Here is a 17,611-nt window from a genome sequence, read left to right on the forward strand (position 1 = left end):
GCTCAGTCCTCCCTCAGTCCCCTCTGTGTAGTTGGTAGGAGTCATGGTAGGGCACACATACTCTAGTTCACAGAGATAGAAAGTAAAGATGGTAGCTGCCTCGGGGTTCGAGTTCTGCAGGGTAAGAAAGGGGAACTGTACTTACACAACAAAACACATACCTGCCAGGCAGTGGTGGTGCATGCCTTTAATCCCAGCACTTGGGAGGCAGAGGCAGGTGGATTTTGTGAGTTTGAGACCAGCCTGGTCTACAAAGTGAGTTCCAGGACAGCCAGAGCTACACAGAGAAACCCTGTCTGGAAAAACCAAAAACAAACAAACAAACAAACAAACAAAAAACCCCAAAAAACCAAAACAAAACACATACCTAAGATGACAACTTAGTGTTTTTATACATCGATTTTTGTGCTTTTATAAGGTTTCCTCCTATTTTAGCCTAATTAAATTTGTAGCACTAATACAATTGTTTAGTTAAAATAGCCACTGAAGTGTGTTGGGACTGCTCGGCCAGCCATTTATGCAAGCCCAACCTGAGAGGAAGTTTGTTTTTCCTTTTCCTGGGGACTGTTTGTAGATAATTTGAACTGTTCATGGTGTTTTCTATATTTTCTTGTCTTAGAACGCAGCTCACCAAAGCTTTAGTTCCAGTGTTGAGAAGAGTAAACAGTGTCCCATTGTCTCCCTGGTACCTCAGACTCACGTAGCCTGTGTCGTGTCCCCATCTTTTAGGCACTGGAACCTGTTAACACTCTCTGGCCGTGGTGAACACTGCTCTTCCTTCCGAGCAGCACACGAGCTCCTCACCTCAGACTGTCGGCCAGACCTTCCCAGGTCTGGTTTAGAGTGCCTGTTAGGATGTTGATGCCTGGGCCTTTTGCTTTTCTATTCTGTATCCAAGTCACATACGCTTACTTGTGCTCCTGTCTCTTCTAAAGTTGGTAACAAACAGTAAGTTGAAAATAGCAAGTAGGCAGAAGAGAGGTGCCCTGCTAGAGGACCCAAGTCTGGTTCCCAGCACCCAGAGGTGACTCTCAACTGACTATAATTCTAGGTCCAAGGGAGCGGAAGCCTTATTCTAAGCTCCATGGGTATTATACATATATAGTGTACACACATGCTAATTTAAAAATTTGATTTTTTATTAGGTTTATTTTCATTTTCTATGTTTTGCCTTCATATATGCCTCTGTATTACACGTGTGCCTACAGAAGCTAAAAGAAGATACCAAAGTGCCCTGGAACTAGGGTACAGGTGGTTATGAGCCACCATGTGGGTGCTGGGAATTGCCCCTGGGGCCTCTGGAAGAGCAGCCAGTGCTGTTGATCTGTGAGCCATCTCTCCAGCACAGTAATAAATTTCTAAAATTTGCAAGAAAGAGCCAAAGAGGCAGACATAATAAAGTACTTCCATCTTCCTACAAGAACAAATCAAACCCGACATTAAAAACATTGAAACATTAAAGACATTGAAATAGTCTCTTTAGTGTCTTAATACAAGCTATTTTGTAGCTAAAACAAAATATTGAAAGATTTAAAAAGTCAACACAGTCCAATATTGAGGATAATTCTTATTTCTCATCATGCACGGTGCTTCAAGGGTCTCCACAGTTGGAGAAGGGAGCAGGTAAATGTGTGCTTCTGTACAGGCTGCAGGAGCCATTATAAGCTCTGTCTGTTTCACAAGAAGATCCCTCCAGTGAGGACAGTGTGCACCACTGGATGGGAATGCTGGGACTCAGTCCTAGAACCTAACCAACATTCCCTGCTTCCCTGCTTCCCTGCTTCCCTGCTGACAGTAGTGTGACATTGTAGTAAGAACCTACACCTTGGCTGGAGACATGGCTCAGTGGTTAAGAGCGCGGGTTGTTCTTCCAGAGGATATGAGTTCAATTCCCAGCAAACACATGGCAGCTCACAACTGTATGTAACTCCAAGATCTGATACCATCACATAGACATATATGCTGGCAAAAACACCAATGCATATAAAATAAAAAGTAAATTTTGAAAAAGAGAGCACACCAGTATATTTGAGGCAGCTATCTTGCAGAGGAATGTTAATTTTCTGTGCCTCCATTTACTGTTAAGTTAGCAGACCTTTAGTGTGCTCTTTATTGAAAACATGCTGCTAGTTTCTCCACTGGAGTGGTTGCTGAACAGGTGGAGGTTCTGTGCCTGTGCTGCTGCTGGAACTTAGCTCACTACCCACTCCGCGTGTTACTACTCTGCTCTTGGAGACTTGCCTCTTGGAACGTTTGTGATAATTCATTCTCCGGGGTCCTCTCCCTCCCCTCCCTCTCTGCAATGATAATGTTGTTAAAGCCTCCTGTGATGTCTTACTAATAACTGAGCAAGTGACATGCTAAATTTAATCAGTAAGGAACCTCTGAACATCAACAAGATGTTCAGGTTTTCAGGCGATGAGTATTGAGTTTTTCTGATGTTACATCTTTCACATGGTAGCTTAGGTATTTACCTATTGATGTTATTATGACTTGTGCATAAACTGACAAACACAGCCCTCCCATGACTTCCAGGAAGATGGATTCCAAGACACATAAGCATGAATGTCCAAATCATTGCATGTTCAAGTTCCCCATTAAAAAGAAAGGTGCAGCCATTCCATATACTGCATCCACACTCCTCTTGTGCTTCACATCAGCTCTGGAACTTACATCCTGGTTCCTTGTAAATGCTGTGTTGTGCTAAAGCTTCCTCCTGTGTTTTGTGAGGAAGAGATAAGAGACTGTCTGCTTAGGTTCCATTCAAGAGCATTTTTTCCCTGAGCATTTGTAACTAGGCGTGGTTGACTCTAAGTGGTAGGTGACTCTGCATGAAGCTCCTCTCTGTTCCAGGCTGCCAGCACACCACTGAATCCTTTGAGCTTTCAGTGCGAGTTTGTAAAGCTCAGGATCGATCTTCTCCAAGCCTTCTCGCAGCTTATCTGCACTTGTAACAGCCTGAAGACAAGCCCTCCCCCTGCCATCGCCACTACCATCGCCATGACCTTAGGAAACGACCTTCAGAGGTGCGGCCGGATCTCCAGTCAGGCATGTCTCATTTCTCTCTCCATTGTACATGGGATTTATACTTCAGAAATTCTTGAAGATGAAATGTTGTAGAAATTAAAATCAGTGGTATGTGTCAAATACTTACTCATCAGTTTGGCCGAATAGGATGACATGTTCTTTAAGTAATCCCAGTGCTGTGCATTGTACAGAAAGAATGCAATGACATTAAAGAGTGGGAATGTCTATAAAAGTATTAGTTATCCAGTGAAGCTTGAAGAAACAGAAATGACTCTGTAGAGCAGACTAGCCTCGAACTCAGAAATCCGCTACGTCTGCCTCCCAAGTGCTGGGTTTGAAGGCATGCGCCACCACTGCCCGGCAAAAAATGTAAGTCTTATCTCTAGATATCATAAGTATTACACCATGTGAACATTTATAACTTAATTAGCCATCTTTGTTGATTTTGTGTGATAAAGTTATGAAAATGACAACTCAATTTTTTTTTTAAAGATTTATTTATTTATTATATGTAAGTACACTGTAGCTGTCCTCAGATACACCAGAAGAGGACGTCAGATCTCATTATGGATGGTTGTGAGCCACCATGTGGTTGCTGGGATTTGAACTCAGGACCTTTGGAAGAGCAGTTGGTGCTCTTACCCGCTGAGCCACCTCTCCAGCCCCGACAACTCAATTTTTATTTGAACTGTTATCAGGGATGAGTTTTCTGTGTTTTGATTTTTGTTTTTCCCCATTTTTGTAGATGAAGCAGTCCATGGAAGAATTCCGAAGCCTTGCTTCCCGGTACCGAGATCTGTATCAGGCATCCTTTGATGCAGACTCGGCAACTCTGAGGAATGTAGAACTGTATCCTGTATTTCTTGGGATTCCTAGTTCTTGGGAAGTATTCTCTGAAATGTGGAGTAAATTTGCTCAACTAAAAATATGGATTAGATAATCCTAATATTTATTATAATTAACTAGTATTTTTTCCTTTGAAATTGAGTAGGAGCAGAATAACTTTACTCTTAAACATTTTGTTTTGTTGTGCTGTATTTTTTTACGTTTTTAAGGGTTTCTCTGTGTAGCCCTGGTTGTCCTGAAACTCACTCTGTAGTTTCAAACTCAGAGATCTGCCTGCATCTGCCTCCTGAGTGCTGGGGTCAAAGGTGTATGCCACCACTACTTGGCTAACTTTATTCTTAAACTTAAGCCGATCTTTTAAAAAGGAATGACTTCCTGGTGGTCTTGTCTTCCTGGAGAACTGCCACAACTCTGAGTTGTACCCAGGGCAGTGATACAAACCTGTCATCTCCAGTATCAAGGAGACTGACAAGTGAGCTGGGGGATGGAAGCCAACTAGTAACCAGCAAGGCTCCTTTGAACAGCACAGCACAGTGCACTGTGACTAATGACCTTGGTTCCACTACCTTTGCTGTGGTCACTGCTACATCTGTTCCCTCAACTCCCCTGAAGCCATCCATATTTTCTTATTAGCAATTTCCGTTCTCATTGGAAAGAAGACAAAAACTGTTCTGATGTTGTCAGGCTTATTATGAGTTAGTCCTTGGAGTTTACATTGGTTGATTGATTGATTGATTGATTGATTGATTGATTGAAACATAATGAATGCTCTGTAACACAAGTCTGTAGTGGTCTTTATGTTCTGTGTATGACTTAACACTGTCCTAGCCAGCAGCAGAGCTGCTTACTGATATCTCATGCCATAGAAGCCCTGGTTCTGGATCCTGAATCAGCAAGGTAAGTTGGATGATGCTTGCTTTATAGAATTTCAAGTGCATTGTTACCTGATCATTGCACCAGTGTTTTAGAAAGAGGAGAAAGGAAAGCCACCAGGGAAGCCTGAGGTTGCATTATGTGCAAGCCTCGGCTTACCACTTTGTGTCAGTCCAGTGTTTGAGATATATGCCATGTACCTTAGAATGTCATCTCAGCCAAACAGGTATTTTTTCTTCCACTTATTGGATCCATTGTAATAGTTTTGTCTTAGTGACATTTAAAGTGTTGAACAGAGCCCTAGAGTCAGGCAGATATGACCACAAATGTCTTTTCACTGCTAGCTCAGGGAATGTAAATGTATTTGCTCTCACTAAGGCATGGATGCATAAGCTGTGGGCACAATTCCTTTCGCCCAGGCAGTGGAGTTAGAATGAGCAGGTGACGTGTAGTGCCTCACTGAAGTGCCCTAACAGCCACAGCGGCTCTGAAGGGATTAAAGGACTGTTAGTGTGTGCCCGGTGTAAATGGCCTGCACTGCACACACTTCTAGATATCCCTTTTCAAGTTTATTTAGGATTTGAGAGTTTTGTCTTATCTCTGTTAGAAATGTTTTCAGAGAAGGGGACAGGAAGGAATCTAGGCTAAGCGTTCCTAGCTCCGTCCCAGCAGCCCCTGCGAAGTCCAGTGCTTTTCACTTCCAGGCTCTCTGCTCATAGCATTTCCTCAGCCATTCCCCAGTCTAATGGCATGCTGACCAAGGGATTGGCTAACCTGCTCTCTGTCGGCACTCTGTCTGTTACTTGTATGATGTCGTATCAGTACGTTACCTGCTGGCCCCTTCTCATGTATCTTTCCTGTATGGTGACAGTTAAATGCCTTCGTGAGTAGTTAAGAATGACATCATTTGTAGTCCGATTAGGGTTTGAATTATAGCTTGTCACTTAATAGTTACACAAGTGTAGTCAGATTAACCTTACCAAGTCTCAGTTTCCTTATCTGTAATTGGAAATAACTTTATTTTTTAAAAATTGAGGTGAGAATGTGGACTGTGTTTAGCAAATGCATGGAGGTGTTGAAGGAGTTACTGCTTGGTGGATTAGCTGCTGCTCTCTCTCAGCTTCCAGGAGTACGGGTCCACAGGCACCGCCCATGCCGACAGTGAGTATGAGAGGAGGATGATGGCCGTGTACAGTCGTGTCCTGGAGGAGGTGGAGTCACTTAACCGGAAGTATGCCCCAGTTTCCTACATGGCAAGTGGCACTGTTAAGTTTTTATAATTGAAGAAGTGTTGTTTTCACACACACACACCACTTTAATATTAGGATTTCATTGTAAAGAGCATACAAATTAGAAATATCACACAAGTGTAGCCAACCTTTCTCAGCCACCAACACACAAATAACAACACAGGAACCTTTTCTTATTTTATAGCTTTTCTTCAACCAGCTCGTTTAAGATAATTAACTCCATCTTTACTGCTCCACATTTGCCACATGGCCTGTTACCTCTAACTCGGTGCTGGGAATTCTGACTTCCTTTTGTCTGGCTGACAGTCTTCCCACAGTTCCTGTCTCTGCCTGGGTGTTCTGAATTCCCTCTCCTGCCTCAGCTATAGACTGTCAGCTCTTCATTAAACTAATCAGAAGGTGATGGAGAAGAATGTTTGCAAAATATGATGCACAGGGTGAGCAATTAGAATAACAATCCCAAAGTCCAGGCAGTACTCAGCTCTCTGCTGGCACAGAATCAGCACTTTGTATCCACGGGCAGCCTTCCCACAGAAGCAGATCATCCCAATAGTCAAGGAGATGAGGCAAACCCCGCACTCTATAGTACCTGTCAGTGGACTTCTGCACAGATAGAGTAGCCAGCCTCTCGATTTTACACTTTGACCATGCATTTATCCACCAGAATACCCGTGATGAGGATTAAACAAACACATCTATGGCAGCACCTAGCCCGTCTCCCGACCGCATGGCTTTAGAAGCACCTCAGTGTCCAGTCATCCCTCCCAGCCACCCCAAAGGCAGTTAGTTGACTCTAAGTCTGGAACAGGCCGGGTAGTCAAAAACTGGTTCCAGCATTAGAACTTTCAGCCACACAGGTACAGACAGCCAAAGGACTGGAGTGTCCAGGGCACTTTGGAGGCAGTGCTCATTATATTTAAACATGTTGAGTGCAGTATAGGCTTACAATACGTCTTATGGGTTTAATCACAACATAATCCTGCCATTAGACAAAGGACAGCGGTTTGTTTTTTTTTTTTTTTAAGAAGCATCCGTGTGATTTTATCATGCTGCCAGTGTTAAAAACACAGAATATAAAGTTAGTAAATCTAATTTTTTTATAAAATTTTTAAAAATAAAATTTTTTTTTTTAAAATTAAGAAAATAAAAAAATAAAGTAGAAATCTATAATTACAGTTTTTAGTTGGGGGATGCCGGTGATAGTGTTTCTCTGTGTAGCCTTGATTGTCCTGGCTGTTGCTATGTAAACCAGGCTGGGCTTGAACTCAGAGATCTGTCTGTCTCCTGAGTGCTGGGATTAAGAAGTGTGTGCTACCACTGCCAGGAAAATTTGTTTTTTAATGAATTATTTACTTTTTTATGTATGAGTGCTTCGTTGCATGTTCATCCATCTGCATACCAGAAGAGGGCATGAGATAGATGCCTTTGTGGATGGTCATGAGCCACTATGTGGGTGCTGGGGATTGAACCTGGGTCCTCTGGAAGAGCAGCCAGCTCTGCAACACTGAGCCATCTCTAGCTCACAAATTCCTTGTGTGTCTGTGTCTGTGTGTGTGTGTGTGTGTGTTGACCAAATTCTTGTCTATATAGCACATGTGTACCTAGTATCTGAGGAGACAGAGGGTGTCGGAGGTCTCCGGTCTGGAGTTACAGGTGGTGGTAAGCTAGCACTGTGCTTGGACTTGAACCCAGGTCCTCTGGAAGAGCAGCCTTTACTACTGGGTCCTCTCTCCAGCCCCACTGACTGACTCTTGCTATGGATGACTGTATTCTGTGCAGTTGTGGATGTAGTGCCTTCTTGCCACGTGGCGTGGCGTGGCATGTGCTCTTGGAAGCATTTGTTGGCAGTTTTCTCAGATGACTTCTCTCTCCCACAGCACACAGCATGCCTCTGCAACGCCATCATTGCTCTGCTGAAAGTTCCTCTTTCATTTCAGAGATACTTTTTCCAGAAACTGCAGTCTACCAGCATCAAGGTAAGGTAGAAAAAAACACTTGTAAGATAGAGGTTTAAAAACCAGCCAAGTGGGGCTGGAGAGATGGCTTTATTGAGTAATGGCACCTGACACAAGTTCAATCCCCAAGACACTTGTGGTAGGAGAGAGTGATTCCTACAAGCTGTTGTCTGATCTCTACACATGTGCCGTAAGGCCTGCATTTGGCAGACTGTCTACCGCTTACTTCTGGGGTTGGGTCTGTGTCCAAGCAGGCCCAGCATTGATGGAATGCTACTACAGCACCACCAGTCCTGTGCCACGGAAGGACAAGCCTGAGGAGCTAACCCACAGGGAGAGGTAGTACATCGAAAGGCTCAAACCACTCAGAATTAAAAGCTATTTTTAAATCAGACAGTAGAATTGTGAAAGAAGGAGATTGTCACCTGAGAGAGACAGCTTGGATTCTGCCTGTCAAAGAGTGTCCAGTGGACTTTGCATCCATGTAATGCTTTTGGTAGCAACTAACGTTCCAAAAAGACCTTACTAACCAGTGAAGACGATTGCAGCAGTGAGCAGGCCTAAGGCAGGCTGTCCACACATACTGACAAGGTCTGGGACTCAGTGACTTCACACTTGAGTTTTCTGAAGTTGAGATGCATCTGAGATTTGCAGTGCTCCTTTTTTTTTTTTTTTTAAGACAAACTAAGTTTAAAAACAACCTGGAGCCCACAGTCAACCCTAACAGCTCCAGTTTATTTTGTGTTCATTGTGGAAACTTTTTTAAATGCCACAATAACTCCATTAACGTGAGTTATCTTAGAATTTTAAGTTTGGTTGCATTTTAATTGAGTGTTTTGAATTACTTAAGAGAATTAAACAAGAAACTGTTTCCTAGAAGCAGAGAGATACCCAGTGGGCATAAACATTCACATGTAGCATTTCACCTGGGGACGTGGGTCTTCATATCTCCCCCTCCCTCAGCAGAAAGCCTCCCATCAAGACCCCTGCTGGCAGCCAGCGCCTTAGCCTGCTGCCCTCAAACAGAGCAGGTCTTAGCGAGAGCCCGGAGGTATCATAAGGAAACTTGACACAGATGGCCCCTCTGGCCCTCTACGGGGTGGTGGCAGCGCAGCGAGGCTGTGGGGACAGTCAGAGTGTGCTCCCCTGTTCCGGTGGTCAGCATGGCCAGGCTTGATGAGCGCTTGGCTTCGGTCATCAGCACTGACCTTACTGTTCCGTTCCAGCTCGCTCTGTCCCCTTCTCCCCGGAACCCTGCAGAGCCCATTGCGGTACAGAATAACCAGCAGCTGGCGTTAAAGGTCGAGGGCGTTGTTCAGCACGGGTCTAAACCAGGACTGTTCCGCAGAATCCAGTCTGTGTGTCTGAATGTTTCTTCCTCACTGCAGAGTAAATCCAGCCAAGACTACAAGGTAAATATCGGAGTCATAACCTCGCAGCACAGCTGGGGCTTGGGGAAACTTAATCGCTTTCTTTTTTCTTTGCTTGAACCAATTAGTGGACAAAGCATCCCAGCAGAGATCAAAACATGAATTCTGTGACTGTACAGTATGGAACCTGTTTGAGGTCCACACAGCAAGAAAACTCTGGCCTTGTGCCTCTGATCAGGTTTCCTGCCCTACCTAGTCCTATGCAACTAAAGAGCCTGGCCCTGTGCTCCTCATGCCTGCTTCCTGCCCTGAAGACTTGTTCATGTGACCCTACTCCTCTAGCGCCATCTCTGGAGGAGAGCTGCCTGCTGTGGTGCACACTGTACAGCTGAAATTAGCTAGCATCAATGAGGTTGATGTCCCTATTCAAAACCAGCATATGTGCCCATGAGAAGCCAGTGTCTCTTTGCTTAGACATTCCTTTCCAATTGTGTGGTGATTTAATCCACAGTATGTTCCCAGGTTAGTCTAGTGTGTTTGAAGTAAATCTGTAAAAGAAGAGATGGGGTTTAAAAGGAGCATTTCAGGACTGGTAAAGTGCCTTCTTGCAAGTGTGAACACCTGGGTTTGAATCCCTACAACCTGAGTACAAAGCTAACCCTAGGGTATGGTGTGAAGACAGTGGATTCCTGACACTCACTGACCAGCCACCTTGGCCAAACAAATCCATGAGAACCAAATTTACTGATTCACTGTCTCAAATGTAAAGGTGGAAAATGGTTGAGGAAAAACACCCAGCATTGATCTCTGGTGTCCATGTATGTGCGCGTGCACAGACACACAGACACACACACACACACACACACGATCATTTCATCACCAAGTTTTTAGGTAGGAAGCTGGGAGAGGACTGGTGGGTCCTCTGTGTCGCTTTGTTTTCTTCAGTGTTGTCCTCTCAGCCTGCACTGTCTGCTCATGATAAGGCTCAGTCTCCATTCTTTCCCTTCTTTTCTTTGATTAATGGAGCCCTTAGCCACTCTATGAATATTTGTTAAGTGATAAACGATGGACTGTGTTGCGGGAACTGTAATGAGAGCTGGTGTAGCTTGTCCCTGTGCAGGTGTTTACCGCACCCTGCGCAGGGCCTGGCTCCCAGCGAACACTGCGTAAGCTGCTCTTCCTGGTTTAACAATTCTTGTGTTCCAGATTCCCATTGACAGCATGACCAATGAGATGGAGCAGAGGGTTGAGCCACATAATGATTACTTCAGCACCCAGTTTCTGTTGAACTTTGCTGTCCTTGGAACACACAGCATTACAGTAGAGTCATCAGTGAGAGATGCCAATGGCATCGTCTGGAAGACTGGCCCCAGAACTACCATGTTTGTCAAATCCCTGGAAGACCCCTACTCCCAGCAGATTCGCCTACAGCAGCAGCAAGCCCAGCAGCCTTTGCAGCCGCAGCCACAGCCACAGCCTCAGCCTCAGCCTCGCAGTGCCTACACCCGGTTTTAGCTGTGCTACAAGCATTCTACTGCCACACTGCACAGCCATCAGACTACAGGAAGTACAGACTACTATACTCGTGTGTGTTAAGTGTCCCTGTTACAGTGTGAAATCCAGTACTCACTGATTTCTGTAATGTAGCATTCTGGTGGTTATTTTTTTCTTAAAAATTTAGTGTAAGAAATAACCCGGCTTTTAGCCAAAATAGTGCATTTTTTTCATTTCTTAAACCCAGTCTTCTGACACACACTTGGCATTTTGGTTGTATTATTCTTTGTGGTTGGTGAGCTTTTCTTCTTCCAAGAATAGTCACAGATCATTGGTAAATTTGACTGTGTCACTACCAGAATTATTGTGCTGACTGGCCCAGACCTGGGGTTTTGAGGCAGGTAGGCAGGGGAAGTACTACTGAGTCTGTGCAGTGCTCATCCAGGGCTAGAGAATGAGGCCTTCATAGAGGGGCTGGAGAGCCAACAGCACCTGCCTTCTGGTCTGTGGGAGCCCGTGGTCCCCAGGCTCTGCATCCTGCTGTGTTGCTGACACCTCTTACCCATCTTAAGCCCTGAAGCAATACTAGTATATTGTTTTGGTCTTTTTTTGGGGGGGGGGGGGCGGTTGGGTTTTTGGATTTGTTTTTTTCGAGACAGGATTTCTCTGTATTGTCCTGGAATTTACTCTGTAGACCAGGCTGGCCTCGAACTCAGAAATCCACCTGCCTCTGCCTCCCAGAGTGCTGGGATTACAGGCGTGTGCCACCACTGCCGAGCTTGTTTTGGTCTTTGACCCAAAAGCAGCTTACAGCTACTTAGAAAAGTTGGAAGTGAATAGTGTGTTGTTTTTTTCTGGCGTGTGACTAGTGTGGACTTACTACATTTTTTTCTACAAATGGAATGTGGTTCACATATGTCTTCCTGTTTGATGTAAAGGGGACAGATCCTTCCCTCCCTCTGGTTTCTACTAGATGGCCTGATGTCTAGACAGCAGTCTCTGTGATGTAACCTCAGCTGGGATGCTCAGGGAACAGACTCTGGCTAGCCAGAAAAGCCCTTTTTCTACTTCAGTCATGGTTGGAACCCACATGACGACACACTTATTCCAGGTTTAACAGTTGACTATGGTTGCTTCTCAGTGCTCCACAGTTAATACAGACGATGAGCTGAGCCTGCCGATACCCGGGTGGTCATTGGTGTTGGGTGCAGTGTGGCTGCTGAGGGACGAGCCCTGGATTTCCCTGTGTAAATAAATCTAATTTCTTTGCTCATGTTTTACTTTTTTTCCTCTTCAAAGTCATACTGATTCATAAGAGGACTTGACTTTTTAAATGACCTTTGGGGCTTTGTTTTTTGTTTTTTTCATGACATATTACCCCTGGGGCTGAGAAGTGATTGACAATGTGGGTTACCCTGAGGTCACTTTGCTTTATGAGATATTACCTCTGCATAGCCAATTCTGCTTGTCATAGCCTGTGCAAGTCTACTGTATGCACTGTAAGTGACTCCCCCCTCCCCCAGCCACTTCAGTGCACACAGTGCACAGTCTGCGCTTGGTCAGCGTCTGGGGACTGCTGCCAGAGTGCTCGGGAAGACCTGTGCAGAGCCCGTGTCCTTTGCTGGATATGGAAAGAGCTGAGTCAATGTTCCACTTTAGGCTCTGCGCTGAGTCGTGTGTGTCTCTATAGTCACACTTCAGCCTCGTAGCAAATGACTGAATTAGGCTAGGTCTCTCCACTCTAACTCAGTTTTATCAGGTAACTGAAAATAACAAAGATGAAAAGAATTGGGGAAAATGTCTTTAATGCCAGATATTGAACCAAGGGGTGAGAACCCAGGTCCCACTTACTCTTGTCACTGGCCTGACTTAGCACCAAAGGAAGACTTTTTTTGGAAGGTAGGATCTCTCTGTAGCCCCAGCTGTCCTAGCACTCACTTATAGACCAGACTAGCCTCTAACTCAGTCTGCCTCTGCCTCCTGAGTGCTGGGATTAAAGATGTGTGCCACCACACCAGCCTATCCTTTTTTACTTTAAGTAGCTGATGTTGTAGAGTGAGTTGCAGAATTCTCCAGAATATAAATCTAGTAAAATACTAATTTCTTTTGTGATCCCCACAAATTTTTTTGTTATTAAAAGATGTTTTGATAGTTGAGGTTATAAACTCTTGGATTCCATGTACTGTGGTGAGCCCTGGACCCCAATAGAAACTCAAGAGAACAAATACAAGCAGGTCCTGATCCTCGTGTGTAAAAGTAGCTGAAGCAAGCTAGACTCGGTATGTCGGGTGGACCCAGGAGTGCCAGTATCTGGCTGTATGTTCAGTGTAGTAGATTTTTATCAAGCTGTAAGTAGTTACTCTAGGAGAGGTTCGTGCTTATAAATTTGACACTAATGAATAAAAGGATAATAAAAAAAGATAAGCATGATAGGCAGGAGATCAGTGTGTTTCCCTTTTTGGTAATTGCCTCTCGAAGGCAGGCCTGCTTTTCTTGGTATGCACTAAGTGCTATGTAGGTGGATGAGGGCGTAGTCTTTGCACCTACACTGCCCACATTCAAACTTTACCTTCGGTTGTGACCTTAGGAAAGCTAAGTTCTATCTATGTGTCATAGTGCTGTTAATGCTGCAACAACCACCGTGATCAAAAGCAACTGGACAGGAAAGGGTTTGTTTATCCTTACTTACCCTGAATCGCAGTCTGTTGATGGAAGCCACAGTAGTAAGTCCAACAGGGCAGGAACCTGAAGGCAGGAGCTGATGCAGAGGCCACAGAACGCTGCTGCTTACTGGCTTGCTCAGTCTGCTTCCTCATAGAGCCCAGGATGACACCACCCACAATGGGCTGGGCCTCCCCATCAATCACCAGTTAAGGAAATGCTCTACAGCTGCTTCTCGAGAAGGCATTTTCTCAATTGAGGCTCCTTTCTGATGACTGTAGCCTGTGTCAAGTTGCCATAAAACTAGCCAGCATAGTGTGCCTCCCCGCTTCAGCCCTAACGTGAAGACTGTTGTGCCGTGTGAGTGGATGGGAGGACTGAGTGTTGCTGCAGTAAAGCATAAGAACACGCCTGTGCATAGCCGGTGACCGCTCACTCAGCACTGTTGCTGGGGTTACTGCCTTCCTCCCCACTGTTTTCAGTGCTGGCTATGGTGTGTTCTTTTCCAAGAAGGTCTCCAGAAGCCCAGACTGTCCTTAAACTTTCTCTGTGGCTAAGGCCGGCTGTGAACCACTAACCCTTCCACATTACCTATAAATGTTGGCATTGCAGACATGAACCCTGCCAGCTGGGTCAGGTCCTAAGTTTCCTCCCATCACACTTCAGACTACACGAGTAATAAGATAGGTTTACCTTGACAAGCTGGGATTTTTTACCACCGCATACTTTAAATCATTTAAAGTATTTAAAAGTGCCAGGCAGTAGAGGCACACACCTTTAATCCCAGCACTTAGGATGCAGAGGCAGGTGGATTTCTGAGTTCAAGGCCAGCCTGGTCTACAGAGCGAGTTAGTTCCTGGACAGCCAGGGCTACACACAGAAACCTTGTCTCCAAAAAAAAAAAAGGGTATTTAAAAGCAAATATACACAGAAAATTACAGTTGCTTCCACAGTGATGTCGAGGGTCCACTGACTGTATTCTAGTGTAAATGAGCTCTCCCTCTGTGGCCAAGGAGCTCAGAATAACCTAAATAGCAGGCAGTGTGCTACTTACTGGAAGTAGCATCCCAATTTACAGTAACGAGACTCTTAAGACCCTGGATTCCATCCTCAGTACAGAACTACAAAGAGTTGGGGTGGGATAGTCGGGCAGCCAGGGTCCCAGACCTGTCCCAGTGCTGCTCCTGACTCCCTTGAGCCAGGCCCTCCAGCAAGGCCCTTCATCTTGCTATGCCAGTACCTGCCAGCAGATGAGAATCGGGTGACTCCCTGTTGGTATCTAGAACAGGAGTAGCCCTGGCTCATGATGGGACTGTGGTAGATGTACCACAGCGGCCACTGGTCACAGTAGCTACTCAGGCCGTAAGTAGCTCCTGGGAGGGGAACTCAAGCTTTCCCTTTCTTGCATTCCAGTTAAATTCAAACTCTGCTGTCACTGTCGCCCGGTGTCACCCTCAGTGAGGGCATTGAATGAGGAGAGGACACTCTGAAGCTCTGGATGAAGGTCTGTATAGATGATGGGAGAATTCAGCAGCTGTGTGCCTTGTCGGGTAGCTCAACACCATAACTCATCTCTCCACAACGCTGCAGATGGAGCCTCTGTCCATCACACAAACATTCATTAATGTGTGGGGATATTGTGAGAATTCCAACGGTGGGGTGGTTAGACTTGCTACCAACAGCTCTCTCTCTCTAGCTGTAGTTCACCTTCTCCCTATTGCCTGAGAACAGACTTATATCAGATCTATGTATTTCATTGTCTCTGTTGAGCCCAGTCCCTCCCTCATCCTGTGGCAGCTCCATCTGACGTGCTACTAACAACTGAGCTTTGTATTGTAATTGGAATGGAAACAGAACAGCTGATGTTTTTCTTTCCAACACTAAGACCCTTAAACACTGGTTTCCGCAGACTTTTTAAAAAAAACCTTATTAGAGCTGGGCTGGAGAGATGGCTCGGGTTAAGAACACTGGCTGCTCTAGAGGAAGCCACAAGGTGTATATCCTCGACTTGGGGTTCTGGCCTCAGCAGGCATCAACCACGTGGTAGTTCACATGTATCCATGCAGGCACACCACTCAGGAAGAAAACCTTTTCAAGACTTTACTACAAAATGGTTTGAAGTCTGTTCCGTTCCTCCGTGCCTGCACTTGGAACATATGTCCCTCTACTTAATCAGAGGCAGCTGGGATCTGCTCTCCTGAGGCAAGACCTGGCAGGTTGTTTGGTGACTTGAATTCTTCAATGTTGCTCTACAAGAGACTAATCACAGGACCTTGTGGGCCTGTCAGTGTTCACTGCGGCCCTGGGGTGCTCAGGAGTGGATTTAGCCCTGGTTAGGCTTGCACTGTCTGGAGGGACTCATCTGGGCTCACACTGAGGGCGTTTGGCATGGGCATCTGCCCTCAGCCCCACCTCCACATCCGAGAGACTGATGGAGAACACCTTTCTTCCCCTAAGCAGGGAAAGTGACTCACTGACATCCCAACTCTGCTGCTTAGGCAGCAGCCTTTGTGCAAGCAAGTTTGTGAACTCACCTACTTCTCGTACTCTGCCCAAGGCTTGGCCAGCACTGGTGCGGGAAGTACAGCAGTGGGTGATGTATGTGTTCAGAGCTCAGGGTGGTAACTAGGTGCTAATGAGAAGCCTCCTCTGGCCTTGACGGCTGGATAAGCCAGCCTCCTAGAACCTGATTTCTCCACAAATGATGGGTCTAGATAGGCCTCTCCAAGTAGCTGCTGTACCCTGCTGTAAAGCTTAGCTCACTGGAAAAGCCTATGCCTCAGCGTTACCCAGCCTCACACTGCCGGTTTCCTTCCGTCAGTCTTAATGTGCCTTGGATCTGGGGGGTAAGGAGGGGGGGATGGGAGATTCCTACAAAGCCTGAGGTTTCTCCTGATTCCCACTGCCCCATGGTGAACGTCCCACTGGCCTGTCGAGGTCTCCAGAAACAGCCTCAGACAAATTCTCCAGACAAGTTCCTGCCCAGAAGTGTGTGTAGTTAGCTATTCATGAGTGTTGTCCTGAACATGGAGTCTTGGATGTCACCAACATCCTCTGATGTCCTGTGCCCTGCAGCAGCCCCTGGCATGTCTCAGAGTCTCCCTTGTCACACTTCCCTGACTCTTGGTGCCATCTGTGGAGTGCAGCTAGTAAAACCCTGCTATGGGGCCTTGTGAAGAGTCACATGACAGATGTCATCAGCAGACCTTGAGTCAGCTTCCTCAGACAAAGATGGTGTGGGCCATGTGGGCTGATGGCCCAGGAGGCATTCTGGAAAGGAACATCAGCTGCAGGTCAGCTCTGCCTCTGAGAAGAATGTGTAGGGCCTCTGTGAGGGCCCAAGGTCAAAGAGGAATTTACTCTTTCTATCCCTCAAGCTTTCCAGTGGGCACAGCCCTGGGTGGAGCCAGATGTAATAGGTGCCTTCCCAGCACAGCCAGCAGTTGGCCCGCTAACTCGGGCAGAGGGATTAACGATATAACCTTGGCCCCATACCTTCTGTAGGTTCACATGGAGGCTTCAGCTGACAGCTCGTGGCCCAGGGCCGCCTGGGAAATCGTGGTCTCCCCACCAAGCACCTGCCTTCCAGGGAGCTCTGGCCTCCAGACAGATATAAATAACCCAAGAGACTGACTTGGAGCAAGTGGTGAGGGCTGTGGCCAAGAAAGGGGACAAGGACAAGAGGAGATGCACACTGAAATGCCCTGGGGGGATTGGGTAGGGAGGGCAAAGAGGCTGTTCCTCACGGGTGGGAGGCACCCTGGTGGGGACTGGCCTACTTGTGAGAGGGCCTGGCCACAGCACTTCCTCCCCATCCCAGCACCCTACTTCACAGCCTCACACCTTCCTGGAGTGCTGGTTTCATCTTGTTTCAGTCTCTTCTAAGCAAAGTACTATTCCAAATTCATCCCAGTTTGGGAGGAGGGGCATTCTGCCAGTTAGGTTCCTGATGTCACCCAAAGACCCTGCACACTTTGGCACTAGCATGGCAGCCACTTTAGGCTGTTGACACCCTGTATGTAACCCAGACTGCAGAAGAGTAGCATCCTGGACATTCCGTGTGTGTGCCTTGTGCATGTGCTGAATTTTCAACTCTTCCAGCCCAGAAAAGGGAGGCTGTGCCCCCACGTCACAT

At 46.1% G+C, this 17,611-nt stretch overlaps 2 protein-coding genes across 2 annotated transcripts in view; both read left to right on the forward strand.

Annotated features, from left to right (window-relative positions):
* The window catches only part of Ints7 (integrator complex subunit 7), a 48,907-nt gene extending 36,819 nt beyond the window's left edge, over positions 1–12,088 (forward strand). The window contains exons 14-20 of the mRNA XM_052200755.1: positions 2,854–3,048; positions 3,773–3,876; positions 4,702–4,770; positions 5,867–5,999; positions 7,874–7,972; positions 9,178–9,363; positions 10,528–12,088. Coding sequence (XP_052056715.1) covers positions 2,854–3,048; positions 3,773–3,876; positions 4,702–4,770; positions 5,867–5,999; positions 7,874–7,972; positions 9,178–9,363; positions 10,528–10,836 — 1,095 coding nt within the window. The 3' untranslated portion in view covers positions 10,837–12,088. The remainder of the gene's footprint in view (positions 1–2,853; positions 3,049–3,772; positions 3,877–4,701; positions 4,771–5,866; positions 6,000–7,873; positions 7,973–9,177; positions 9,364–10,527) is intronic.
* Positions 1–17,611, forward strand: part of Nek2 (NIMA related kinase 2) — a 712,524-nt gene that overhangs the window by 481,279 nt on the left and 213,634 nt on the right. The window lies entirely within an intron of this gene.

This window comes from Apodemus sylvaticus, chromosome 12 (assembly GCF_947179515.1).
Source record: "Apodemus sylvaticus chromosome 12, mApoSyl1.1, whole genome shotgun sequence".
NCBI classification, from domain to species: Eukaryota; Metazoa; Chordata; class Mammalia; order Rodentia; family Muridae; genus Apodemus; species Apodemus sylvaticus.